Source organism: Anolis sagrei, chromosome 1 (assembly GCF_037176765.1).
Source record: "Anolis sagrei isolate rAnoSag1 chromosome 1, rAnoSag1.mat, whole genome shotgun sequence".
Classification (NCBI taxonomy): domain Eukaryota; kingdom Metazoa; phylum Chordata; class Lepidosauria; order Squamata; family Dactyloidae; genus Anolis; species Anolis sagrei.
The window spans coordinates 233,205,509-233,232,716 of record NC_090021.1 but is presented as its reverse complement, the minus strand read 5'-3'; the positions used below and the strand labels follow the sequence as shown (position 1 = coordinate 233,232,716).

Sequence of the window (27,208 nt, the reverse complement as noted above, 5' to 3'; positions counted from 1 at the left end):
CTGGTTTGGGGTATTCTGAATGGAGAGGTGGCAAGTAGACCCCCCCCCCCCCACCCTCTTGCTGTTTTGTGTTTAAAAGTATGAGGGAAAACAGCTGTCAGGCCATTTTGTATTGCTTTGAAAACTAGGCTTTGTAACAAATTACATAGTCCAGTGCAAACTGAATTATAAAGAAATAACGTCTCAAGGAATGGTGTGTGGCCAGTTTTTACAGCATTTGTGCTATTTGCAACTAGTGATGTATCTTTTCAGCAGTACTATGTAATATATGTTATCTGGTAATTCAGCTTTCACATCCTTGCCACCTCCCGAGGAATACGGATTGTTACCATAATGACTTATGCTGTGTTAGAACCACCTCAGGTTCTCTTTTTGCTATTTTACTGTTATCTCTATCTAGGCATTTATATGTAAATTTATAGTGGCAAGCGGTTGAAATATTATTCACTGTATTCTGTCCTGTACACTTTGCTCTTGTATCGCAGAGTAGAGGTATGGATGAAATAAGACATATAAAACATTAGACATAATAGTTTCAATCCCATAGGGTGCCTAATCTGGCCTGTTAAAATTATAATGATGTTGAGGTGCTAAAGTTCTGCTGTAGTTAGGGGTTTTTTCACTCTATGTTCACTCTCAGTGAATCTAATAAATGTATTTTTCCAAGTTCTTTAACAGGTTTTTCATAGAATGTTCCCCAAAGTATACAAAAAGATAATAAATTGCACAGTTTGATTTGTCCACTTGAAGCCAGGTTAAAGTTGAAAACATTTGCTGATGTACCTTGTTATATGGCACTGGTATGTTAAACTTAAAATGTATGTAATGCATTCTGTTCAATTGACATGATTGATCATGCTTATTTACGATTGCCAGGAAAATTCCTACAGGTTTCTGCTGATGAAATCGAACATAAGTAACCTTTTGACTCAATTAAAAACATACACTACATAGAGCGTCCTATATCACAGTCTCAATGGATACTAGACAAACTGCTTGTCTTTCAAATGTGCTTCCACTATAAAATGATCAAACTGCTGCTGGGCTAGTAAACTCTGTTTTAACTTCAAACCAGTGACTTTATCAGAGTCATTTAAAATATATCATTATTAATTCATAGTTTCTGTGAACTTTCAATGTTTTGTGCCTTTCATAGAAGGAGCAATTATAATCTTGTTTTTGTATATTAAGGAGGAAGACGAGGAAGACACTAGTTCCGACATCTCCTTCTCACTCTCATCAGAAGAGTCTGAGATGGAGCCTGAAGAAGAACGAATTCGCTATAGTGAAAGATTGGTTAGTATACATACTCTTCTGTTCATACATTTGGAGACTTTCAAGCCAACCAAAGTTTTTGTTTTTAAAAAATGCTGTGGAGACTAGTCAGCTTTAATGTAGGCTGAGCAACTTGTGACTCCAGACATTGTTGGACGATAGTTTCCATAATCTTTTCCCCCATGCTTTGCTAGCTAACTTATGGAAGTTTCAGTTTGATGACACATAAAAGGCCAAAACTTACCACCTCTAGTTAAACACAATTGTCACAGTGCTTATCAGAGTTTGGAAATGAATACAGACGTCCAAAGTCAGATACAGAGAGGAGATTGAGATTGTGGTAGTTGGCTGTGGTGGGCTGTGGAAGGTAGAAGAAAAATGGATTGTCTTCTCTGAGCTTCTAGATTTGCAATTTTGGATTTATTACTGTCTCGTTGGTTCTATCTAGTGATTCTGTGATCTTGGAGCTAGATTACTATTATGCAGCTTATCTTGAAATTCTATACATTTTGTGCATTTTCACTACATCCCATAGTTTTCTTAAATCTTATCAGAAAATCATTCTTGGCTACACCATTGTAAGTTGAACTAAGACAAGTTAGGAGGTGCCCCAAGGCTTATCCTTTTCCTGGAAATTCAACAGCCCATGTCCAGAACTACTACTTCTTTTTTAAGTGCTAAAAGCCATTATTTTATCTAGAGTTAAAAAGGAGGGAGTTAAATTCTATTCGAACAGATATTTTAATTAAAAGGGGTTTACATGTTCACACTGAGATTTTCAGTTGGAAATAATTAATAATCAATTTGTATAAAGACCAGCTTTGTCATTTTGCAGTTTGATAAAGTAACATCTATAGAATTATTTGAAGAAGTAGTAATAGTTCACAGAAACAACCAATACTAGATTTGACTACTGTAGTTAGATCAGTGGTTAGATCAGTGTCCATTACTTAGACGATAGTGTAAAACCAGATCTATTTGCCAGTGTAGTCATGGTTGTATTTCTCATGAAGGAAGAACCTAAACAGTGTGGTGATTTTTAGTTTCAAATTAGTCACTAGCATGCATTATTACATAGGAATTTGCAATACTAAACATATAATGGCAGTGCTAGAACTCATATTTCAGTTTATGTGTTTAACTTTAGCTTTCAGAGATATTATTTGGAGTTGTTTTTGAAGTGCTTAAAGTTAAATTGAAAGAGGAATAAGAGGTTTGGCAAACTGTAGAATATGACAGTCTTCTATGTGTAATATGCGGGTTAAATAGCTAGGATACTGTGAATTATTAATACCTAGCTTGGACACCCAGCGGTGCCCAGGTTATTTGAAAATATCATTTTTATTTTAATAAAGGCTTACGGTTGTGGGCGAAATGAAAGCATTCCTTGGGTGATGAGCAGTATGGTGTTTGGGGAGGACACATGCTATATTTTTGAAAAGGTGAGAAATTCTATTAGTGGGGGCTGAGAGATCTGATTTTGTAGGTACTATCTTAACTATGGGGGTTTCTTGACAAGATTTGTTCAGAAGAAACCAGTACAATAGGTATAATATTTCTGACAACCATAGAACTAGATACATGTATCTCTTTTCAGCAAGTATGGTGTATCAACTTGATGTTGGATTACAACTCTGGAGACTAGAATTCAAAATCTCACTCAGCCACAGAAACCCACTGGGTTGCCTTTGGGAAGTCACACTTCAGATGGATACAGAGGCAAGTCCTCTGAACAAATCTTGTCAAGAAACTCCCATGCTGGTATCATCTTAAGGTTGCTGTAAGTCAGTAGAACTACAGCAAGCCTTGGTTAAGACAGTACCTACATCATCAGATCTCTCAGCCTCCACTAATAGGATTTTTTATCTTTTCACAAATACAGCATATTTAGAGGCATCTCGTACTACAGTTCAGACCCCATAGGTGGGACACAGTATCCTGTGGGAGAAAGGGTATTTGTGTCTCATTTGGGTTTAAGATCATCTGATCTTGTGACATTTGGAGAAGAAAGAAGTTAAAATGAGTAGGAAATATGAGTCATGTGAAAGTAGGTTAAATGAATATAATTGATTTAAATAGGAAACGGGTCAAGAGGCCGTAAGGTACCAATCTTAAATGCACTCAAGCCTTCATGCTAGCCTGGAACACATGCGGTTCAGATGCATTTTCCCAGTCTGACAAAAAGTTCAATTTATTGTGACAGAAATCAATATAAGCATCTGTAGAAAGAATGCTCATGGTTTGGTGGCAGTTGTTGATGGCATTGTCTGAGAATTATGAGGAAGGACTTGGCTCACTATTCAGTTCTGTTAAAATTAAAAGGTTGTATTCTACAGGTACGAAACCAAGCACTCTTTCCTGCTTAAAGCAGAGTTAAATTGCTGTGATGGGCATAGCTGGGTAATCCGATTGCAAAGTTGAGGCTTTATTTATAGTCTTAACTCTAGCTGGCTTGCAGTTTCAAGTTCATTTGAGATGCCTTGTGTCTCTGGAGAATCGGGGTTTTGTTTTGCAATGATTACCCATTTACAGATATTTGGTAAAGAAAAAAAATCAATCAACATTTTTGATAATATTTTAACTGGTTCTCAAGCAGAGAAATATCTTGGAAATAAATAATCTTGGTAAACCAAAATGGCTAGCTTTAGCATTGTATAAACAAAATAAGAAAGCAGTGGGTTTTGTAAGCTAGGCTACTGGTGATGGTAGACCATGTGTAGTTTAATGGCTTGAGTGTTGGGCCACAACTGTGGAGAGCAGAGTTTGATTTCCAGCTCTGCCATGGAAACTCACTGGGTGAACTTGGAGAAGTTACAGTCTCTGTTCCCACAAAAAAAAAAAAAAAAACCATGATAGAATTTCCATAAGTCAAGCATACAGCAGGAAAACCTTACAAACCTAAACAGCATCCAAAAATATTATTTATATGTAGGCTATATAAAGGGTCCTGAAATGACTTTACTGCATTCTATAGGTTTTTCTAAAGTAATTCAGGTTGTTCTGTCTCAATTCTGCTGTTGTCATTTTGTCCATTCCACAAATCTAGACTCCAGTCCTGCAGGCTTTTTTTTTTGTAGGAAACATTTCAAATAGTATAAAACTAGAGCAATTCCATGAAAATATGGTGCGTATTGAGAAAATGAGCAGTTACTGGTACCCTTCAGAATAGGAATGGTTGGTTAAATTTTGTGATGAATGGGCATGGCATTCGCTATGTGGCATATTAATGTAGCATTTCCAAAACTCAGGACGCCCAGATGATAATGAACTCTAGGCCCCTATCTTCTTTACTCATCATGGTTATCAGTGATGAGGATTGTGGGATTCAAGGTTATTAAATATTGTTATGGTGTAACAATGTATAGATGCATTCAATTTACTCAGTCTAGCACAGGAGTCCTCAAACTTTTTAAATAGAGGGCCAGGTCACAGTCCCTCAAACTGTTGGAGGGCTGGATTATAATGTGAAAGAAACATGAATGAATTCCCATGCACACCAAATATATCTTATTTATAGTGCAAAAAAACCCAAAACACTTAAGAACAATACAATCATTAAAATGAAGAACAATTTTAACAAATATAAACTTATTAGTATTTCAATGGGAAGCGTGGGCCTGCTTTTGTCTGATGAGATAGGATTGTTGTTGTTGTGTGCTTTCAAGTCGTTTCAGACTTAGGTTGACCCTGAGCGAGGGCCGGGTAAATGACCTTGAAGGGCCATATCTGGCCCCCGGGCCTTAGTTTGAGGACCGTTGGTCTAGCATATTTAATGAATGAATGATAGTTTTTAGACACCGCCCCCCCCCCCCAAAAAAAAACCCCAAATATTTTCAAGTTGTTGTTGGTTGAATCTTTGGATTCAGAACCCATGGCCATGAAGTGCCAAATGTAGACACTCTTAACCTGTCAAGAACTAGCCCTTTGGATAGCTTCAGCATCTTCTTCCACAAAAAGCAGTGACAGCCTGTAGGGAATGGGCAATTCCATTAGTTGTTAACATGCTTTTTGAAGAAACAATGAGGATAAATGTTATGGTTATATATGCTCACATTTCTAGGCATAACTGCAAGTGATCTATAGAGGCTTCCTGTGATACACATTAGCCATGGCATATTTTATGAACTTGTCTTGAAACATTAATGATATGTTTGCCTTTCTTGGTCTACAAGGAAGGAGCCAAAGAGACATAGGTTAACTCCCAGTGCTGCCCAAACCATACAAAGGTTATGTAATCTAAAGCTTGTCTTTTAAGTTGTAACCCTTTTAATTCTTGTCAAAGTTCCTTTATCTTCATTAGTCCAAGTCAGACTCCTTTTGCTCAGCTCCTTTTCCTTCTTGTTTCTTTATCAACAGTCTCTAAAATCTCATTTTTACACCTCATCTTTGTCTTCTTCCTCCTCACTAATGGCTCTAGTCAAAAAGTCTACCTCATCAAAGTCTACAAAGCCATTCAAGCTGGGTGAAAAGTAACATGCATCACCCATTTGGCAGGCTCAATGTTGATAACTTTGCCTTCCTGTAACTTACCAGCTCTCTTTCAGAGCACTTTTGTAATGGAGCAGGATGGCTTTTCAGGTAGTGGGGAGTCTGCCCCATCATAGTTGTGGTACAGTGGAACCTGCTGGAATGGAAATTGTTTTCAGCAAGGGTGAGGAAAGAGAGAAGCTAAAGGTATGGCAGTGGAACCACTTCATTTCTGGAGAATGATTATGTGCTGTGAATATGTGTATTTGCAGAGTGTGGGCAGTATTGTTTTTTAAGCAAGCCCAGTGACTGTTCTCTTCACAATGCCTCACTGAATATTGCATTTTTCTGGAGATATTGTTTGGAAGTGAGGCATGGAGTGGGGCAGTGGAGAATTACTAGGCTGCTGCTACAACAAAAATATTTGTAAACTCTTCTGGTTTTCTGGGAAGCCCTTCACTTCTAACAACTCTGTATGTTACTTTCCTTCCACTATCCCCCTATATGAATACCTTGCCTTTAAAAGTTTTTATTGAACTGTAATATAAATGTATGTGTCTTTCTTTAGATTAGATAATACCTTGCTTAGTTGGTCATTATAAAAGCACTATATCTTAGAGCAAATGCAAACAAAAGTTGACTTAGAACCTGCCCAGTTTGAAAGCAACAATATGCATTAATTGATTTTATAAAGTTCTGCATTTCTAGAAATGGGAAATGTTCCATTATGGAAATTTTTCTGGCCAATGTCACAGGGACATATACACAAGGTGTTCAACATTATGAAGGTATAAAATAATTTTACATAGGTACTAAACAAAAAAAATTAGCAATTGTTACATAAGTATTCACATCCTTCTCAGTTAATACTTGAGGAGTCAGCCTTGACAATAATTAGAACTACAGATCTACTTAAATTAGTCTTTTATCAGTTTTGTGCATCTTAGAAAAACCATTCCAACTCTTGTCAGGTTGGATAAGAACCACAGGAAAAAGGCAATTTTGGGTCTTGCCACAGATTCTGAATTGGCATATGGTTTGTTCTTTGACTGGATAATTCTAAGACATTCAGGTTCCCCTTTATAAATTATTCCAATGTCACCTTTTCTGCATGTGTAGGGCTATTTTTCTACTGGAAGGTAAAGCTCTGCTTCAGATTTAAGCCTTTGCACAACAATGATCAAAAGGAAAGGTATCAATCACAAAACATTACTATCTTAATCAGCAGTGAGGGAAAGAGTTAAGAACAGGCAAGAGAAAATCGAAACACAGGGATAACAGCATAAAAAAACATCAACTGGAGCTGGCTTTTCATTGTATAATTTATGCAGTTTGACACCATTTCAACTGACATGGCTCAATACTATGGAATCTCAAGATCTGGAGTTTGATGAAGACCTGGCACTCCTTGACAGAATCCACAGGTCCAAGGATTCAATAGCATTGAGCCATGGTAGTCAAAAGTGATGTCAAGTTACATTCTACAGTGTAGGTGCATCCCATAATTTTCCTAATGAATGGCTATGTTGGTCTGCTGTTGGGGATGAGAAAGAAAATTAAGGCCAAATGATCTGAGGATGGATTTGAATAAGGAGGGGCAAATGTGCTTTGAAACACTTTTTGTACAATGTGAGAATGCTCAAGCACAAATAACACAAGGTACCACTACAGCAACTATACTTAGAGGCACTAAGATAATTTACATTTCCCAAGTACCACCGAAACAGCAAATTGCCTAGCTGCGGCCACTACTTTGATGACAAAATATTTTGGAAATGCACCACATTCCCAAAGTTACAGTGACAATAATGAAAAAGGAAGGGTCTTTAGAGCCATAGTCCATTCCCAAACATTTCCAGAATAATTCACATAATAAAGACATGAATTATATTCTTGTGTTGCACTGACAAGTAAAAAAATAGTTCACAGTATAATTTAAATTGTTTAGGGGAAGGTATATACTAGGAGTATGCAATTCGGCTAAACCTCATTCCATTTTCAGTGGCAGCCATGCATCTTGCATTTAAGGAATAGAATGTAGCATTTGATACTTCCACCAATGAGATATGACAATTTATGGTTGCTAGAAGAGAACAAAAAATGTCAACGCCTCAACATACCAATGAGAAAATGTGTATTTGAATAAAATAATTAGCTGCCCAACCCATTCACAATTCCAGCAAATATGATCAGCTGGAAATCTGGAACCATCGTGCTTCCTTGTAAATAGTGAGTCAGAACTCCGATGCCACCCAGATGCGACCAGTGTGACAAAAGCAAATGGCTATAGATAACTTAATTTCTTGGTATCTGCCCATTTCTCCCAGATGCCCTTTCAGCTCCACATCCCAGATACGTTACCTAATGGTGGATTTGCCTTTGTCTTAACCAAAGGTTATTAAAGCCTGAGGTGAAAACCTCAAACTTCTTCTGCAGCATAGATTCCCCTTTGTCCAGAATTAGTCTATTAAAGTGTGTGGGGCCAGGCTCACTGGAGAACAAATCAATTTCGACCAATAGTGGATCTTAAGAATCTATACCCAGACCTCAATCAAAATTTGACCCAACTCCAGTTGGACTGTAGCATTTGAAACATAAACAGGGACCCCCAATGGTGTGTGCAGAACTTTAGTTTGAAGGGTTTCAAAAGGGTTAACATTTTAATAAGTGCATATGTGTGCCTCATATAGAAGCTGAGGACCAACTCTTGCTTCAAATACCTGGGTAGCTGCAGGAATGAATAGTCCTCCTTTACCATAAAAAACCTAATGATTGCTTTAATATTCCTCTAGACATTTACTGTGGTGTTTTTAATGTGAGCATCTGTCCCGTGTGCCTCTTGCCTGAAAATGCCCTAACATTTGAAAAACATTACTTGTTTAATAATCTGATTACTAATCCGCCATTTATGCCTCACTTTTTTTCTAGTAAACACCATAACTTTAGATTTGGAATAATTAATTGTCAGTTGTTCAGTTTTACAATATGATTCCAAGATTCTTGATCCCACACAAGAAAGAGACAGTAGAACTGCACCATCAACATATAAAAGATCTGGGAGTGGCATATTTGCACAATTTGGAGGATGTGCACCCTCTCTTCCCATACTTCCAATTAGTGGATATAGAAATTAAAATAGTGGCAAAGTTTCATGCTGCAGCTATAAAATTACGGTATCCAATTGTAAATCACTTTAGTAAATAATGTTCTAATCTACACATTTTAATCTCTACTTTCACAGATTTTTATCAAGTGTCATTTGTAATGCTCCAGACTCCACAATTCTATATGCCATGTTTTAGACTTGTGGATATGTTTTAAATAAGAAGTCGATTACGTTGGTTGTATATTGTGGACTTTCTGCTTTTAATGATTTAACATTTTAAACTTCTGGTCTGAGACCGTAATAAATTTATTCATTCAATCATATGGATAAATAACTGGCTGTGTGCTTTAGACTCTGTGACTAATTCTGTAGCCAGGTGGACAAAATAGATTGTAAAATTCATTTTGCTAGTGGCAGGAGCATGCATTAATATGTTGACAAAGGATGTGAGAAAATTGCGGTTGAAAGCTCTGTGCAATAGGATGTGGTCTTGTTGCTAAAACTGTTCATATGGTAACACTTTTGCCTGCTGCATACACTTAGAAAATAAAGGCTGAACCTTTTTGGGGGGAAAGCAGTGTTGTGAGTAGTGTACATCATTCTGAGGAATTTTCAGCTTTGTTATTGTTTGTCCCATACCTGCCCTGGCAACAACAGGTATAAAGTAGAAAGTCACAAGGGTGGAAACAGTAGTGTTGACAAATGCTCAACACGTAATTTCAAAGTTTTCATGCTGAGAAGAAAGAGTTTTGTAAGAACCTAAATATTTACCTATTGCAGCTGTAATTTTAAGTAGAAAATTGAATTATTGCATGTACAAAGGATCAAACAGAAAAGACAAATGGAATGTCTTCCAAAATAGCTCTAGCTAAAGATAGTATGTCTCCTTTGAATAAATGCCTGAAGAAGGTAATGGGCTGAATGAGGAAAAACAAATAGAAATGGAATCCAGACAAAACAGAGGTGCTTGACATTTTGGTCCTAACCTAGAGATAGAAGTGTGTCAGCGTGTCAACCAGTTCTGGATGGATTTACACTCCCCCGAAAGACTGTGTTCGCAGCTCAGAATTGCTCCTGGATCCATCTCTCCAAACATCAGCCCAAGTTGATGCAACGGTCAGGAGTGCTTACTTGGCTAAAATGCCAGCTGCACCTCTTCCTAGATTTGGAGGATCTAAAGATGGTAGTGCACGCACTGGTACGGTTTTTGGGCATTGCGCACACCCCTACTAGTAGGCACAGTTTTGTTGATGTTCCTTTTAAAAATAATGCTCTGCTGTTAAGGTAAAAGAGAAATTTGTTTTCATTAGAATAACACTCTTCCCGTACAGTAGGGTGCTGTCCTTGAGAATATGCTCTTCTGGTGTGTTGTGTGGTTTCTGGGCTGTATGGCCGTGTTCTAGCAGCATTTTCTCCTAACCTTTCACCTGCATTTGTGGCATCTTCAGAGGATGTTCTTCTTTGAACCATTCAAATTACTGCCTTACGTTAGATTTCAACTAAAGTGGGGCATTGATTTTATTATGCTGTGCTGCCACTGTTGCAACATGAAGGCAGTAGGATATAATATCAGGATAAAAGTAACATATCTATGTTAAACTGGGTTCATTCTACAACCATTTATAATATAAATACTGCAGTTATGAGTGAACCCCTCTTTCATTTCTTACAAATAATTGTTTTGAGCAATCAAAGCAAATTGTGTACACATGCACTGCACAGGGAGTTGTGTTTCCTTATTGCCACTGGAGTTTTTAACAGCTACTCTACCTTTTCTTCTTCTTTCCACAGCGTGGCGCTATGAGACGACGCTATGAGGATGATGGCATTTCGGATGATGAAATTGAGGGTAAACGAACATTCGACCTTGAAGATAAACTTTCCAACAACAAATTTAATGCCAATTTTGTAGTGTTCATGGAAGGCAAAGGTGAGTGCCTCCTCTGGCATAACATCTGCTAAAATACTCTTCATTGTAATTACCCCCCCCCCCCCCCCCCAATTGTGGCCAGAAAACTAAATAGCTTTAAAACAAAATGCTTTCTTGACTGGATTATGGTGGGTATATAGTTTTGTTGTATTAGTAAAGAGAATTGGGAAGAACATATCCACTGTTTTTCTTATAAAGTAAAAAGCTAAAGTAGCATTTGTAAGCATGTGGGTTATCGTGAGTACCATTGAACTTGGGATCACTTCAGCCTGCTATTGGGTGACTAAACAGAAAGGAAGTGGTTTCTTTCACTTTTCTGAAAACAGCATACTTGCCACAGCATTTTGATAGAGTTTATTTACCTCTGGGCTTTTATTGGGGCATTTTAAAATGGGGAATTCTTTTTCCCACACCATTTTTGTTTATATGTTAAGGATCCCTGTCATGTTACATGACCCTCATTCAATTCAACCCCAGTTCCAAGGATTGTTTGCTAGGAAGTGAAATAAGCACTCCACTGAGACGATGGGAAGGTTTGCCAATTTAGTCTCTGAATTTGTTTGGTATGCAGGACTAAGGAGACTTACCCAGCTGACAGGAATGGTATCAGCAGACATGGAGCGCTTGGAGATGGGAGGGGAAAGCAGGGAAAGAAAAGAGAAAATTCTCCTGATCAGACTTTTACCAGCTTATTGTATCTTAGCAAGAGTATTATAGTTCTGGAATTAGTTAGTTAGTTAGGCAATCCCTTGTTGTGCAAGTAGGATAGTCCTCCAGAGGCAGTGTGCAGTGTGTGGTGGATCTGTAGGTGGCTGTGGATCCCTATTCTTGATCTGCATTTTCTCCTGCAGTGAGGGTGTTGGTTTCCAGGTGGAAGGTGGTTCCGGTTGGGGTTGGCTTGACGCGCCTTCCTCTTGGCATGTTTCTCTCTTTCACCCTCCATTCGTGCCTCTTCAAATTGTACAGCACTGCTAGTCACAGCTGACATCCAGCTGGAGCATTCAAGGGCCAGGACTTTCCAGTTTTCAGTGTCTATGCCAGAGTTTTTAAGGTTGGCTTTAAGCCCATCTTTAAATCTCTTTTCCTGTCCACCAACATTCCGTTTTCCGTTCTTGAGTTTGGAGTAGAGCAACTGCTTTGGGAGATGGTGGTCAGGCATCCGGACAACGTGGCCAGTCCAGCGGAGTTGATGGCGGAGGACCATTGCTTCAATGCTAGTGGTCTTTGCTTCTTCCAGCACGCTGACATTTGTCCACTTGTCTTTCCAAGAGATTTGCAGGATTTTCCAGAGTTCTGGAATACATACTGTGTGACCCTGCCCCAACCTTTCCACAGACTATGGAGGAGGGGTAGTAATTATACCCCACCTCCTATAAACACAAACCTTATACTACAGGGTTAGTCAAAATGCATAGGCCAATAAGCCATTCAATTGACTTATTGACAAAATGGCAGAATTAAATTATTATTATTATTATTATTATTATTATTATTATTATTATTGAGGGGTACAAAATTGAAATTCAGGGTCTTTTCCCAGCCTACAGTTACCCCATGCCTGCCATAACTAACAGCTACACAACAGGGAAGTAGTGACAGTTCGACTCTCTGGAACACCAGAACTTTGGAAGAAGTCAAAGCAGGCACACATCCTAATTTGTGACATTGAATTATACAAATAATAAAGGCATGCAACTTCCTTCTTATCTTTGCTTGAAGCTTTGCCCAAGTAGAACGAGAGGCTATAAAATTAGGAATCTTGTTTCTTCAAATGGCAGATTTACTGCTTTAGATTTAGTGTCACTGCACTCCAGCCTTTTCACAAGCTCTTCCTTTCCTGGTCAACTTTTGTCAGCTGCTAGTCTCCCTAATGTGTTTTATCCCTTTCTTTCCTGACAGATTTCACTGTGGAATACATTCAGCGGGGTGGTTTAAGAGATCCACTAATATTCAAGAATTGTGATGGACTTGGAATAAAGTGAGTAGTGATGTAATGAGAGTTTGATGTCACATAGAATAGTGAATCAACCTAAATGAGTACCAGATATTTCAGAATGTGTGCCCGAATTTTCAAAGTGTGTCAGACTCATTTCCCAGCTGGTTGATGGCATTTTGGACCTTCGAAATTAATTGCATTATATATGCCTCTATCTGCTGGTGTTTTCATGTTGTTCAGGTTTCCTGATCACTTCTGAATTCTTATAGTGGCAATTCTCCCTTAATTACCCAAAGGGACAAGGCAGTCAGATTACAATAAGGTGATATCTGGTAAGGTTGCAAAAGGAATATCACCCTCCTTTCATAGAAACTTAAGGATTAGGCTTATATTGTTTGTCTGCTCTTTGTCTGCAGTTTGATCACAAGACAGAGTACAACTCTGCTTGGAAAGAATATTTTATATACACACATACACTAGCCGTCCCCTGCCACGCGTTGCTGTGGCCCAGTCTGGTGATCTGGAAAATAAAGTAATGAGAAAGTGTTGGTTTCTAATATATGTAATTTCTTTATGCTTGTGGGTAAACAGTATTTCTTGCTGTTTCTTTGTCAGTGTTGATGTGGAGATTGTCTGGTTTGCCTACTCTAGAACATGCAACATATAATTGTCCTTCTTTAGGGGTCCCTTTCAAATCTATATCTCTGTGTGTGAATCATATCTATCTATCTCTATGACTGGATGGCTCTTTGTCAGGACGGCTTTGATTACGTTTTCTTGCCCTGGTGAAGAGAGTTGTACTGGATGACCTTAAGTATTTTAAGCCTTCTTCTGAGGCTGAGAGACTGTGATTTGCCCAGAGTTTCCCAGTGACTTTCCAAGCCTGAGTGGGGATTCGAACCCTGGTCTCAGAGCTCAAACCATTTATAACACATTGGCTCTCTCAATATTATTTAAGGGGATGGTATTTAACACTTCAGTATAAAATATCCTCAGGGAAGATAACTATAAAAATAATGAAAATTTAAAAACTTATACAAATAAAAGGTTAGCAAAACAATTTAAAAAATTATTCTAAGCCTCTCAAATTAAAACATTGGAAAAATAGCATGTCTTCCACTGACACTTACCTAACAGAAAAGCTAATAATCCAGAGTGTCCCATCTCCTCATTAGCTCCTTACAAGGCCAGTGCATTCTGACATTATGGTCTGTTTGAGGTGCCCGGCATAAAACTGCTGAAAGTGGGAATAAAATATTTGGTTATTTTTCTGTTGCAGTATGCCAGATCCGGATTTCAGTGTGAACGATGTGCGGCTCTACGTAGGTAATTATATTCTCCTGTTCTGAGCAAATCAGTGATCATCTGTCTAATAAACACACACACAGTAAATAAAGAGGAACACTCAAAAACCTAACAGGAAATAATCAGGGCCAGCTAACACCTAACAAAGGATTCTCCCAGGCAGGAAGCAACCAGGCTTTGAAGTTACAAGGCCATTAAATGCTAATCAAGGTGGTCAGTTGTAACATTCACACTTGCCTCAAGCAGACAGGAGTTCTTTCTCCCACCCAGGACTCTATTCCACAGATATACAAACCTCACTTGCTTAGTTTCCAACCGACCCGTCAACCTCTGAGGAGGCCTGTCACAGATATGGGTGAAAAGTCAGGAGACAATGCTTCTGAAACATGGTCATACAGCCTGGAAAACTCACAGCAACCCACACACACATTTACATTTTGCAAAGAATTTCCTTTTGACTAAACTTTTAAGTTAAACTGCAAAACTCTGCCCTTGTAGAGAAACAGTAAAATATTTTTTGTTTAAAGGCCAAGGCCCCTAAGTCAGATGGTCTTAGCTAAAAAATGTGTGCTCCCCATCATTTGCCTCCATTTGGTTCCTATCCCCCTTGCTTCCCTTCTTATCTTTCCTGCTGCAATTCAAAGACTCTGTGTCCAAACAGGGAGTCGCAGGATGGTGGATGTCATGGATGTTAACACGCAAAGAGACATTGAGATGACTATGGCACAGTGGGCACGCTATTACGAAACTCCAGAGGAGGAGCGAGAAAAGCTTTATAATGTCATCAGCCTGGAATTCAGTCATACGAGGCTTGAGAACCTGGTGCAAAGACCAAATACGGTTAGTAGGGTGCACTTTTTTCCCTTGGGGACTTCATTCATGAATGGTGATGGAGGATAATTCTCTGATGGTGCAGAGAAGTAATCCACAAGGATGTGTGTTAATCCACACCTTCTTTTGAATCAGACATTTTTATACAACTGCCTTTATATCAATGTGTTTAAAGTTAAACTTTGTGAGGTATAAGGCCTTGTCAAAAATTACGATTTGTTCTCAGACATTTAATGATCTCAACATGTAGTCTTGATGTTTATTTTACTAAACTACTTTTATCTATATATATAAATTTCCTACTGGCGTCCAACAAGGAAACAAAACTCTAAAACCCCTCCACACAACTCTACCAAAATTGCCATGCCCCAAGGACAACCCACTAGGTACAAATTAATCCACTCAGAAATCAAAACCACACAACAACAACCACAAAAAACGGCAAAACAACTGAGCATGCGCACTGCCGCAAACTCCCTGGCGCGCGCACACACGGCCCCTCACCCTCCCCCCCGGCGCGGCACACACACGCGCGCGCGTGCGCACGGCCCCTCACCCCCCGGCGCGGCACACACACACACTCGCGTGCCCGCTCTCCCCCCCCCCCGGCGCGGCACACACACGCGCGCGCGCCCCCAACCCCCCCGGCGCGGCGCACACACACGCGCACGCGCCCCCTCTCCCCCCTCCGGCGCGGCACACACACACGCGCGCGCACGTGCCCCCTCACCCCCCCCCCCCCCGGCACGGCACACACACACGCGCGCGCATGCGCCCCCTCTCTCTCCTCCGGCGCGGCACACGCACACACGCGCGCGCGTGTGCCCCCTCACACCCCCCGGCGCGGCACACGCGCGCGCCCCCTCTTCCCCCTCCGGCACGGCACACACACGCACATGTGCGCCCCCTCTCCCCCCCCGCGCGGCACACACGCGCGCTGCGCGCGCCCCCAACCCCCCTCCCCTCCTCCTTCTTACCCTCCTCACGTTACCTCCAAGTCACGCCCCCTTCTAAACCCATCCCCCCTCCCCTCCCCCCTCCTCACGTTACCTCCAAGCCACGCCCCCTTCTAAACCCCTCCCTCCTCACGTTACCTCCAAGCCACGCCCCCTTCTAATCTGTCAAGGAAGAATCATAGAATCAAAGAGTTGGAAGAGACCTCATGGGCCATCCAGTCCAACCCCATTCTGCCAAGAAGCAGGAATATTGCCTTCAAATCACCCCTGACAGGAGAGAAAGAGGGAGGGAAAGAAAGAAGGAAGGAAGGAATGAGGTAGAAAAGGAAGAAAGGAGAGAAAGAGGGAGGGAAAGAAAGGAAGGAATGAGGTAGAAAAGGAAGAAAGGAGAGAAAGAGGGAGGGAAAGAAAAAGGGGGAGGAAGGAAAGTTAGAGAAAGAAGGAAGGAGAGAAGGAAAGAAAAAAGGTAAAGAAGGAAGGAAAGAAGGAGCGAAGGAAGGGGGAAGATGTAGAGAAAGAGGGAGGGAAGGAAAGATGGAAAGAGAGAAGGAAGAAAAGAGAGACTGCAGAAGAGAAAAAGGAAGAAGGAAGGAAAGAGGGAGCGAAGGAAGGGGATAAAATGTAGAGAAAGAGGGAGGGAAAGAAAGGAGGAAAGAGAGAAGGAAGAAAAGAGAGACAGCAGAAGAGAAAGAAAAAGGGGGAAGGAAGGAAAGCGATAGAGAAGGAAGGAAGGAGAGAAGGAAAGACAGGAAGGAAGGAAGGAAACAGGGAGTGAAGGAAGGAGGGAAAGAAGGGGAGATAGGGGGAAGGTTGGCCACAGCAACGCGTGGCGGGTACAGCTAGTAACTTATAATTGTATTCTATTGCGGTTAGACTGCCCAGTAACTAAGCTGCCTATGTTTAAAATACCAATTTTTGGCCTAATATCTGTATGATTTCAGGTGGACTTGATTGATTGGGTTGATAACATGTGGCCAAGACATCTGAAGGAAAGCCAGACAGAATCAACGAATGCTATTCTAGATATGCAGTATCCCAAGGTGCAAAAGTAAGTCGTTTTGAGATTTTTAATTTGAGAACATCTGAATATTGTTAAAATTTTGCTTTCAATACTTAACAGAGGAGTCTTAAAGTCACTCTCAAATCTTGTCCCAAGCAATGGCAGTAGCAGATTATATTATAGAAAGCCAGGATAGATATAGATATTACATTAATAGGAATTACAATAGTGCACTTGCAGTGCTTCCCCTTATCCACTGTTCTGACACAATAGTGTCTATGCTTCCTATGGGCCATTTTAATTCAACAATGATTGTTGTAGGAATCGGTATTTCCTAGCTGCAGAAAATCTGCTGATCGGAGGGTTAGCTATTCGAAGCCACAAGTTGGGGTGAGCTCCCAGCTATCAGCCCTAGCTTCTGCCTACCTAGCAATTCAAAAGCATCTAATGCGAGTAGATCAATAGGTGCCACCTCGGCGGGGAGCAAAAAGGGCACCCCATGCAGACATGCTAGCAACACAATCAGAGAAGTCTATGGACAACAGGCTCCTCAGCATGGAAAATGGAACAAGAGCACCTCCCCATGGTCAGAGTTGAGCATCACCTCCAGGCACCGGAAATGGAAGGGGAAGGCCTTAACCTCTGTCTGTGTATTGTATGCCATTGTTTACTGTGTAAAAAGGCATTGAATGTTTGTCTTATATATATAAAACTGTGATCCGCTCTGAGTCCCTCCAGGGAGATAAAGTGGAATATAAATAAAGTGTATTATTATTATTATTATTATTCATGGTTATTTGTTTGAGCTTGAGTTGCATTTTCTTTCAGGTACTGTCTGATGAGTGTCAAAGGCTGCTATACCGACTTCCATGTAGACTTCGGTGGAACTTCTGTATGGTATCATATCCACAGAGGAGGGAAGGTATTGTGCCAGTTCCAGCAAGCTGTTCTATTTGGGGGAGGGGTTAAAATATTGTTAGTTGAATAGCAAAAATAGGGCTCATGTATAGCTTTAGAAATCAACACAAAACACTTGAGTCAACTTATCTATGAGCCCTAGAAGTCAGCTTATCTGTGGGCCAGTGTAAGTACTGCACCTTAACCCTTATCAAAAAAGGAACCATCTCCTCCTCGGAGTAGAGTGGGGAAAGGCAAGAGCATAGTCCAACCTAGGGAAATCTAAAAGAAGTACCAACCCTCTCTATTCTCTCCATTCTCATTTGATGGAACTGCCAAAGAGCTGCCACTGACATTTCCTGCCAAGACATTCAAAAAGGTCTTGAAATAGTGGTGCCATGGAAAGATAGAGGGGATTGGTGCTTCTTTTGACTTCTCCCAGGATAAACTAAGCACTTGACAGTTGGCACTTTTCTGAAAAAGGGGGACTGATTCTTTAGCACTTATTAGAAAAAAGGAGTGAAATGTCTTTTTAAATGTCTAGGTGGGAAAACGGTGGCAGTGACTAGAGCCAAAGGCAGTTAGACCTCTGAGGTAGTGCTGGCATTTTCACAGTTCCATAGAATGACCCTCAGCTTATCCATAGGTTATATCAAAATCTATCATTTTGGCCCCAAAACCTCCCTTGAGGTTGACTTATACACAAGTTTATACATAACATTATTGCCCACCAAGAGATCTCAAACATAAGGCCTGTCAGTTGTGGGTTCAGTTTAGCTTTCTTCAGCACTATCTTGACTTTCACTAAAAAAAAGTAAAGAACAGAGATTATATAGGTGACTAAAGTATGATTTTGTTGTGGACTTGAAGGGTTCCTGTTAATCACTTTTTCAATTATTTGGGTATTACATGTAGCTTATCAGGCGATATTTGGACTTTCAAGTGCAAAATCTGTGCTCATTATGTTATTGCACATAATTTTTTAATTAGTACAACATATGAACAAATAAAAATATGATTAAAAACTAGTTTATACTTAGTTCTAATGTCTAAACTGGTTGCTTTGAAGTTCTTACTTTGCATACGCAAGTTACACATATTTTAAATAAATCTCTTAATGGATCATTCGGTAAAATATTTTTGACATAATACTGAGAAGTTAAACATGTCTACTGAATATGCTCTAAAGCCTTTAGGTTTTGTGCTCAAGTGTTACATAGCATTCTGGTGTAAACCTTCAGTATATCCAGTTAGGTACTCTTTCTGTTATATTGCTGTATCGCAAATGCTTATAGTCCTTTCATCTAACCTGCTGTGCTCATTTAAGCCAATGTTTGTGCCCATACATCATCCATAATTAAGTATTAGGCGTTATGCCACTTGTGTACAATCTCTGGGTGCATTTGAACATGCAGTTGTGCATAGTCCATGTTGGCTTAACTCTTACAGTCTTTCTTGTACTAAAAGTACATTTTTAAAAACTTCTCTTAGGATATGTGGTTCACAAGATTAGGGCAATAGAAGTATTCCTATTTTCAAATTAGAAATGTGGCACAAGAAATTATACTTAATTGAGTTTCAGTGCTTGGGCTCAAACTTAGCAATAGCAGGAGGTCTGCAGCAAAGACTGTTAAATTTCGTTTACTCTTAATATGTATGCCATATTTTGTGTTATTAGTGTTTATGCACATAAAAATTCCTAACTGGTATATAGAGACCAGATTGGCAAAAAGAGGTGTGATCTGTTTTCTTGCTCTGATTGGCTCAGGCAAAGCTAAGGGGGGAAATCCCCATGTGTGCAGCTGCTGCTGCCACGGTACTTCCATAAGCCACCGTTATCAGCTGCCACATGGTCTGTTTAATCTGAGTCAAACCAAGGCCCTCTGCCTGTTCCGTTTCTGGGGATTCAGTTTCTGAAACATTCTGATTTCCCAGATCCCATTTTGAAAAATGGCATCATGCACAGCCCTAGTAATTATAGCCAATACAATATTGAGATCCTTATCTTCTTGATACTTGTCTTTTTGAACTATTACTATTGCCTTAATTTTGTTGTCACTGTGATTCTTAAATGTAATTTGCATCCATACTAATTTAGTTACTGTGGGCACTCAATGCCTCTACCAAAAGTTTCGTTTTTATTAAACCTGTAATAAATCATTCCAACAATATAAAGGTTGAATTAAGTGTGAAAAACAAGTAACGTGACAGAACTCTTAAACACTAAAATCAGTATTTTCTGAAGATTTATAAATAGGATCTGAATCTATTGTTTCCCTTAATATTGAAAATAATCATTTTTCATAGTCTGATCATTGCTACAAATGTAGGCCATAAAGATTTCACCCACTCACTGTCTTCATAATGATGGCTTGGGTTTTTTCTAGTCTTTTGCTCTTCCCTTTCTTGGCATATTTTATTGCTGCAGTGACTCTCATTTTTCCAGAGCAGTGTTGGCTCTGTGCTCTTTGTAATTTTAGATCATATGGATCATGTATTAATACTGTCCACTCAAAACAAGCTTCCTATATATAATACAAAGACCAATAGCCACATAATACAAACCACTGAGGTCACTTTTTACAGTAAATAATTTTGCCAAGCATTGACATTTACATTAATATACATGGAGAACATACAGGCTGTGTTCCTATACTCAGTTGTGGATGGTTATACAGCTTTGCAGGTGAGTTGAACTACTGCTCTGATCAGCCCTTGCTAGCATAACAATTTTTCATGCTGTCTGAGGCTGATGGAAAACATTTTGATGGCACAAGTTTGAGGAAAGATGGTCCACTATGTACATAAGATGGATAGTGTTAGAGATTAAGGAGTAGTTAAGTAGGGATAAAGGTACTAACAGAATGCTTCAGAAAAGAGTTGATAACTTAGTGTTCATTTAGAGATTTCACTTCTTGGGAAGAGGGTGCATTCAACAGCATACAAGAAGACGAGAGGAAGGAGTATGAGATGGATCTCTGGTATTACAATGTGGTGGCCTCTTTAATTTGTTGTTCCTACTTGCAGGTCTTCTGGCTAATTCCACCTACTCCCCAGAACCTGGAATTGTATGAAAACTGGTTGCTTTCAGGAAAGCAAGGAGACATCTTTCTTGGTGACAGGGTGGCAAACTGCCAGCGTATTGAACTCAAGCAAGGTTATACCTTTGTCATACCCTCAGGTAGATACAAACAGAATTCAAGTTTCTCTTGTGAAAACAATTACATCTTGTGGCTCCTCTGTTAACCTTGTAGTCTGAACAGTTGTTTCCATCATGTTGTCTGCATGTGGAAAGGTTTAGGAAAGCAGGATTGGGATGAATGAAGCGCATTCAAGCTAAGGAAATACTCTCTGTTTCAAGTGGAAGCATTACTCCTTTATAAATAAAATATATACTTTACATAAGTATACTTAAACAAGGGCAAATGAAACCAATACCAATAGCTGGGACTGAAAGCAGCCCTCCTTTTCCACCTTTATAGACAACTTTGAATTCTGAAAGTATTGCAGTTGAGGTTGAAAAACACAGAAACTGCAACAGTGGTATAAAACTCCCACCTCTGGAATACCAGAATATCTAATCCAAAGGCTTTCCCCTCAGGTTGGATTCATGCTGTGTACACTCCTATGGACACCCTTGTTTTTGGGGGTAACTTTCTGCACAGCTTCAACATCCCCATGCAGCTGCAGATTTACAGTATTGAAGATCGTACAAGGGTAAGAATAATTTAAAAGGGCTTTTCAAACCTGAGCATCTTATGCGTTTTAAGAGTAGTATTCACACAGAATTAAAACTTCCCATAGAATTTCTGTTCATCTTTATTGCTTAGTGAATGTAATTCAAGTTTTGAATGGTGTTGGGATATGCTCTATTTCTCTTAGAACTGTGGTTCTCAATCTGTGGGTCCCCAGATGTTATGGCCTTCAACTCTCGGAAATCCTAAAGGCTGGTAAACTGGCTGGGACTTCTGGGAGTGGTAGGCCAAAACACCTGGGGACCCACAGGTTGAGAACCACTGTCTTAGAAGGTAGGTGCGTGCATTGACACTAGGTGGTATTTTGTGCAACAATTGATACAGTATCATGATCACCCTTGTTCAAATCAGTATTAAACTAGAGCACTCAGTAACAATTGCACTAAAGAAAGCCCTCATATTTCAGGTTCTATCATGGATAACCAGAATGTCCATATTGACAATCACATTAATCTCCATCTCTTTACGAAAATACCCGTGTTTTTCAGCAGCTAAATTTAAAGTTCACTGAATACTAAGAGGTTATGCAACCTCTAGCAGTATTCCATCATGTCATAAAGATAAGAGATTATACAAATTTATCTTTCTAAATTCAATCAAGAGTCCAGTATAATCCAGTACAGACAGTCTCCAAGTTACAAACATCTGACTCTAGTTACAGACAGGGATGAGACAGTAGGAAGTAAGAGGAAGGGAGATTCACTCTTATAAGAGTTATCATGAAGAAAAAGATGTCTCCACTAGAAGCTTTATCACCAATTTTTGTTTCTACCACCACCTAATTTTTTCAAAATCAAAGTCCAAGACAGAAAGTGAAGTGTAATCTTCGATCTGGGGCACAGACAGCAAAATTAATGTTTCAAGGATGTTGATCCTTCTCCGTGTTACCCAAAACTAAAACTAAAAACATTGCCAGAGTTACACTTAAAATGTACCTCTTCCAACTTATATACAAATGCATAACCTATCTTGTTAGGTTACCCAGGAGCTGACTATAGTCAGTTTCCATCATTCAGATAGCCTAGAAGTCTCAAAAGCAAGAGAAAACATGAGGTGATGTTATTCAACAGTACCTAGTCCTTGTTGTTGATTTAGAGTCCCTGGTTGTCTAATTATACCAGGGGTGAACTGAACTCCTGCTCCCTGAAAAAAAAATGAGTCCAAAAAAACCCTCTAATGCACAGAAGTCTCTGAAAGTGCAGTTCTCTTTCAAATGCAGTTTCTATAGACATTTTTTCCCAGTTCAGTATGAAGAAAATAGAGGTGGAGAAAAGAGCAAAAATGGCCCCTGGTCCTTCCAGAATTTCGCATATTTGAGTTATGGCTAAACCTGGTCCAGTATTCTCACATACACAATATTTATTTATTTATTTATTTATTTATTTCAAAAGATACATTTTTTCCATTAGTGGCAATGTTTTCAGTATGAAGTTTTTCTTTCAAGATAGTTCTGCTGGCAGAAATAGTAGGGAAGGCTTTGTCAGTTCCCCCGCTTTATTCTCTGCAAATGTGTTCAGATAACTTAGTAAACTCTTTTGCGTTCAAAGGGGCATTTCATGAAAATTTTGCTCCCTCTCCTTCAGCTGCTTTGGCCGAGCCACTCGCTGGATTTAAAGTTCTGTGAAAGAATGTTTAGATTCAAGTGGTAATGTCTGTTACTACTATTTGACTTCTATTTAACAAACTGGGAATTCTAAAAGGTTGATGAGATGAGACAATCTGGAAAAGCTATGCTAACTCTCTCAATGTGAGGCTCGGTTTATATACACATTTAAATTAATTCCAAATGTTGGAAACTTAATATTCACTTACTAAACTTCCACGCAACATCTTTGTGTGTATTTCCAGTCTATTTTCCCATAAGTAGGTTCTTAACAAAGGAATGGGGTGATGTGAGTTAATATCACCTTAACTTAGTCCTCTTTGCCCATTGACAGGTCCCCAATAAATTTCGCTATCCTTTTTATTATGAAATGTGCTGGTATGTATTGGAACGCTATGTCTACTGCATCACAGGCCGTTCCCACCTGACCAAAGACTTTCAGAAGGAATCCCTGAACATGGGTAAGATTTGCTATTTAGTTCTAACTTCTAACTTTGAAATCCTAAATCTCTCCCAGTCCCACTGAATGTGTTGTAAATTAAGCAAAAGCTTTAATTCTCTTTAATGCTCTCCTCATGTTTAGGCCTCTGCTTTGAGATGTATTTTAATATTTTTGAAGAGGTTGCTCTATACCCCAGCTGGGTGATTTGAAAATATAGATAGCATGGCTGAGAAGCACAGTAGAACGTAGTGGCTAATATATATGCATGCTCACTCTTTTGCTATCTGTGTGTGCGCATGTGAGCAGGTACACGGCTGTCTCTGGGGTCAGGCTGCTAAGTGAACAATATAAATGCTGAACCACCTTAATTTCATCTAACTAATGAGTGTTTGCCCAGAGGCTGAGAACAGAAGAAAAACACACTCACATTTGTCATCAGCCATGAAACTTGGAGCCATAGGGATCCTGTATTCCCAGCTTCCCATTAATAATAGCAAGAGTCTGGTCCATTCATCAGCCAATGAAGGAGAAGATGCAGGAAACTTACTCCTCCTTTCCTGCCAGAAAGAACAGTCTGATGCAACTGCTTTCCACCTTGGGAATGTAAAAGCAAGGGGAAAGGTTGCCTCAATTGCATCTTTTGGCCAGTGCAATAAGAGCCAGCACTTGCAAAGCATGATCACCTTGGCTCAGACTGCATTTTAATGTCTTGCTTTATAGTTCACCACCTTATTCTTGACTAAGAAATGTTGCTGGACCTCTCCTTTCTTTTTACTCCACATTCCATTTTGAGTTCTGTCTTTTAATACCCTGCTGTTTTTAATTGTCTAATAAGATTATGATATGTTATTATATTTTTAACTGTGTTTTTAGCTGGTAAACTCTGTTGTTTGTTCTGGGCTTATCCCCACATATAAGCTGCACTGAGTTTCTTTGGGAGTGGCGGGGTATAAAAATAAAGTTATTATAAAGTTATTATTAATCCTGGAAGCTTGATAGTAGGCATTTTTTTACGGTCAGCTGCTTTGGAAGGGTTTCTGTAAAGCGGAATCAAATACAGTATATAAAGCTATCAGAAATATTTAGCTCGATATCATTGTTCTGGTCTTTTAATACAGATATGGAGTTGTGTAGCTCAGAGTCAGGAAATATGGATGAAGATGATGGAACAGAAGGGAAGGAGCTACGCCGCCCAGTCACCAGACGATCAGTCCTCACCAGCCCTGTCGCCAATGGTGCTAATCTAGACTATGAAGAAGTAAATAAAGGCTGTCGGAGTTTGCCCTGTCTCAAGAGGACTCTCTCCATGGAGTCTGACTCCAGCCGTGGTTCTCACAACGGCCAAGCTTGGGACTCTCATGGCCCTCAAAAGGGCAAGAAGGTGCATCTGACACAGTTTGAGCTTGAGGGTCTACGCTGTCTTGTGGATAAACTGGAATCTTTGCCTCTGCACAAGAAATGTGTGCCCACAGGCATAGAGGATGAGGATGCGCTTATTGCAGATGTTAAGGTATGATGCAAATTCATTTGTTTTGTTTTTCTGTTATGCAACTTCTTCAGCATTAACCAAGGCAGTATTCAGCCTGCATACATGTAACGTGGGTGTGTTTCAGCTGTTTGAAAGCTCAAAGGCTGTGATGCAGTGTTGTGGCTGTTTCTCACTAGAGTTCAATTGACTGTTTTATAAAATCTTTAACAGTTTTCCTGAAGCTGTTTATCCTCTGTCTCTGGACATGTTAGGCTCTGCCACCTCCATAATAGATGCATAGTAATTGTGAACTTAATAACGTGATGGTTCCCCACATCCTGTACCAAGGTTTGCAGGGTTGTCTTTCATTTGATTCCCCATGATGTGAAAAAGAGTCAGCCAACTTTTATCCTTAAGAAATAGTGTCCACACAGCACTGCAGTTACGCCCTCTACTCCTTGCTCACCTTACTCCAGCCTGCGTGCCCTTGAATATTTTGGAAATGGATTTAAACTGGTTTTGGGAATATTTATTGGAAGCGGATTCCCCTCAGTAAGGCCTTTACTATTATTTATATCATCAATTAGAGTCTTACACAGCCTACAGGGTGGAAAAGTCACCAGAGGATGCTCCAGTGACCCTGACAGATGAGATAGTAGTAATTAATGTAATTGATCAGTAATCATTGATTGATATTAGGAAAACAGAAGGAAGCTGTGTGTCTTATTTTTCCTTACATCTTGCTATTTGCTGCTTCCTATAGCCAGTTTATCCTTCTTTGTCATGTGCAGTTTCATTTGGGAAAGATAGGATTGCTCACTCCAAATAAGTTTGAAAAAAACTTGAAATTTTGTATTGAATGCTCTTCTGTTATTTGAACCAAGATAGATGTTTGAACTACAAAACAGCCTGTATCTTTTAGATAACAGAAAAGGGTGCTATTAGTTTAGGTCCTGTTTTGTTGGTACAACCTGTTGTGTCATCTCTCCTGTCTGCTGAATAATAATAATATAATAGTAAGAATCTTATTTCTTACCTGCCTCTCCCTGCTGAAAAATGTAAGCTTTGCCAAGGTTTCCATTGAAAAATGTAGTGATTGAACTGTCGTGATATAAATGTGTGGTTAAGAGGAGGTCAAACTGTTTGATTTCTAACCATCTCAGCTATTTTGGTCACAGAATGTTATTGAGAACGAACATTGAAATGTGACTATAAAACATCTGCTTTTCTGATTTCCCATGCACTCATTAGAATTGTGTAGGATACCCATACAAAACTTGGAGCAGAAAACTACTGTTTGCATTTATTTCATTTACCCGTAGCCTGTATAAGTTAGAGGTCTTTATACTATTATACTTGCATATGTAACTCCCAAATATCAATACATGCAAGCATTGTCATTTATTGATCCCTACAGCTAGAACCTGATTTTGCCAGCATATTTTCAGTTCAGTAAAATACTAAACTTATATGTATGTGAACATGATTTATAAATTAGCTTTTTATGTATCACTTAAGAAGGAAAGGTGATGTGTAAACTAACTCCTAGGACTAAATGAATGAGAAATGATATTACAAGGCATCTGAAAATATTTACCGTATATTCTGGTGTATAAGACTACTTTTTAACCCAAGAAAATCCTCTCAAAAGTCTCCGTCGTCTTATATGTGGGAGTCGTCTTATACACGGGAGCAGTCTTATACACTAGAGTCGTCTTATAGAGCGGGTGCTGAAACTTCCAATCGGATTGGAGAATCTGTGGTTGCCGCATATGATGGGGAAGCTCAAAAATGCCAATTTCCGTGTCCCTGCTGTATGCAACGACTGTATTAAAGCATTAAGGGCAACGCTGTACAAGTACGGTAGAAGAAAATCCATTCATCACAATTCGTGGACTTAATGTGGTCCCGATGGTGAGGTGAAGGGGTGCCTCACTGGGAAGGTATAAGTGAAGGGTGGAGCAAGCTGCAGGCTTCCGGGGCACCCAGGGTATGGAAAAAAGAGATAGAGTGGCTCTGGGCCCAGACAAACACACCTCTTTTACCTGTCTGGCCCACCCTTGTATCCTTTTACTGTACCTCCTCCTCTGTCTCTCAGATCTCGCTCCTGAAGACTGCAGTGAAGTGGTGCAGGTGTGCAGGTGCGAGATTTGAAAGGCGGAGAAGGAGGTACAGTAATAGGAAAATTACCATATTGAAATCAAATCTGATGCTTTTTAAATTTTTATTTGGTGTGC

General features: G+C 39.6%; 1 protein-coding gene across 2 annotated transcripts in view; it reads left to right on the top strand.

Moving 5' to 3' along the window:
• KDM2A (lysine demethylase 2A) overlaps positions 1-27,208 on the top strand; it is a 53,781-nt gene that overhangs the window by 3,278 nt on the left and 23,295 nt on the right. For both annotated transcript variants that reach the window (XM_060772131.2, XM_067461438.1), the window contains exons 3-13: positions 1,192-1,296; positions 10,640-10,778; positions 12,678-12,756; positions 13,994-14,040; positions 14,681-14,859; positions 16,748-16,854; positions 17,635-17,728; positions 20,731-20,884; positions 21,305-21,420; positions 23,396-23,522; positions 24,622-25,013. In XM_060772131.2, coding sequence (XP_060628114.2) covers positions 1,255-1,296; positions 10,640-10,778; positions 12,678-12,756; positions 13,994-14,040; positions 14,681-14,859; positions 16,748-16,854; positions 17,635-17,728; positions 20,731-20,884; positions 21,305-21,420; positions 23,396-23,522; positions 24,622-25,013 — 1,476 coding nt within the window. In that variant the 5' untranslated portion in view covers positions 1,192-1,254. The remainder of the gene's footprint in view (positions 1-1,191; positions 1,297-10,639; positions 10,779-12,677; positions 12,757-13,993; positions 14,041-14,680; positions 14,860-16,747; positions 16,855-17,634; positions 17,729-20,730; positions 20,885-21,304; positions 21,421-23,395; positions 23,523-24,621; positions 25,014-27,208) is intronic.